The 1,460-nt window shown below is 47.7% G+C and overlaps 1 protein-coding gene across 1 annotated transcript; it reads left to right on the top strand.

Annotated features, from left to right (window-relative positions):
• Nucleotides 1-854: 854 nt before the first annotated feature.
• On the top strand, nucleotides 855-1,232 carry LOC311321868 (histone H2B-like; the record flags this gene model as incomplete). The annotated part of the gene is made up of 1 exon (XM_084453883.1): nucleotides 855-1,232. The coding sequence occupies one exon, from the start codon at nucleotides 855-857 to the stop codon at nucleotides 1,230-1,232; it is 378 nt and encodes a 125-aa protein (XP_084310009.1).
• Between the last annotated feature and the right edge of the window lie 228 nt (nucleotides 1,233-1,460).

Raw genomic sequence — 1,460 nt, 5'->3', positions numbered from 1 at the left:
CTGTGAGCTCGGAACTAAAAATGCCTACCTAACTTGGGACAAGGCACAACACGCTGCACAGGACAGGGCCAGATGGAAGAAAGAGTCACAGCCTTATGTTCCTCATCCAACCAAAAGGATTAAAAGTAAGTTGAGTAAGCAATAACAATCCAACTGCAGACCGTGTCCTTTTGTTAGTGTGACCATATCTAGGCTACCTAGCAACCTGCTTTGGTGTCCTTGTGGACATATCAGGGTTTGTCGTTTGCCAGATTTTGAGAAAGCTGTCCTGTGATGTGTCATGCTAGGTTCAACACTGACCTGAGAATCAACTAGGCTAAGGGCTTCAAAATTCACAAAACTCATCTCCAATGATATATTTCAACTCAACAATGAATTTTAAATTCAACTGAGTCATTATTAAACACTGACTTTATTTTCTGCAAATGCCATAATTTTGCTTACAAAGACTTCACACGCCACTCGCCCATTGTATGCCAATGGGTGAGGGGTGCAAACAAATGTGGGTGGGAGGTGTAAACAAAATGCTTCAACAATGGATGACTATGGAGAAAATGTCCGTATGTGTGTCTCAAATAATTAACTTTTTAATTAACACTCCACAATGGCGGCACTGCTACATCCAATAAAGTGATGTCAGACCACATGCCCCACAGCAGGGAAAGTGGGCTGGGGGGTGCGCGAGTTCCTGAGCATGCGCGGTCAATTTGGTTCGTTGGGGAAACGAGGACGTCAGAGTACAACGCAGATAATGACGGGAGCCTTGCCTAAACATTTGCATACTCCCCCTACATATACCGGGTGACTACCCGCAGCTTTACATTGGTTCCTGAGAAGCAACGACATCTAGAAAAATGCCCGAACCGGCAGCTAAGTCCGCGCCCAAGAAGGGCTCTAAGAAAGCCGTCTCCAAGACTGCTGTCAAAGGCGGCAAGAAGCGCAGAAAGTCGAGGAAGGAGAGCTACGCTATCTACGTGTACAAAGTCCTGAAGCAGGTCCACCCCGACACCGGCATTTCCTCCAAGGCCATGGGGATCATGAATTCCTTTGTGAACGACATCTTCGAGCGCATTGCCGGAGAGTCATCTCGCCTGGCGCACTACAACAAGCGTTCAACCATCACCTCCAGGGAGATCCAGACCGCCGTGCGCCTGCTGCTCCCCGGTGAGCTGGCCAAGCACGCCGTGTCTGAGGGCACCAAGGCTGTGACCAAGTACACCAGCTCCAAGTAAAGAGGCGGCTTTTCACGCTCCATTCTACCCAAAGGCTCTTTTAAGAGCCACCCACATATTCTATACAATAATGCAATTCCATGGTGCTAGATTTGTTTAATGTTCGTATACATTGTGTGCTCGGGATGCGTGCTGTAATTGATCCCCGAATGTGTAATTTGTTGACCATCTCTCTTTGGATCAATGCAGTTCTCTAAGCCTGGGGCATTGCGCGCCTTTTCTTATTCT

This window comes from Borostomias antarcticus (assembly GCF_949987555.1).
Source record: "Borostomias antarcticus genome assembly, chromosome: 19".
NCBI classification, from domain to species: domain Eukaryota; kingdom Metazoa; phylum Chordata; class Actinopteri; order Stomiiformes; family Stomiidae; genus Borostomias; species Borostomias antarcticus.
Note: the sequence above shows the minus strand (reverse complement) of the source record. Positions and strands in the feature narration are given on the sequence as shown.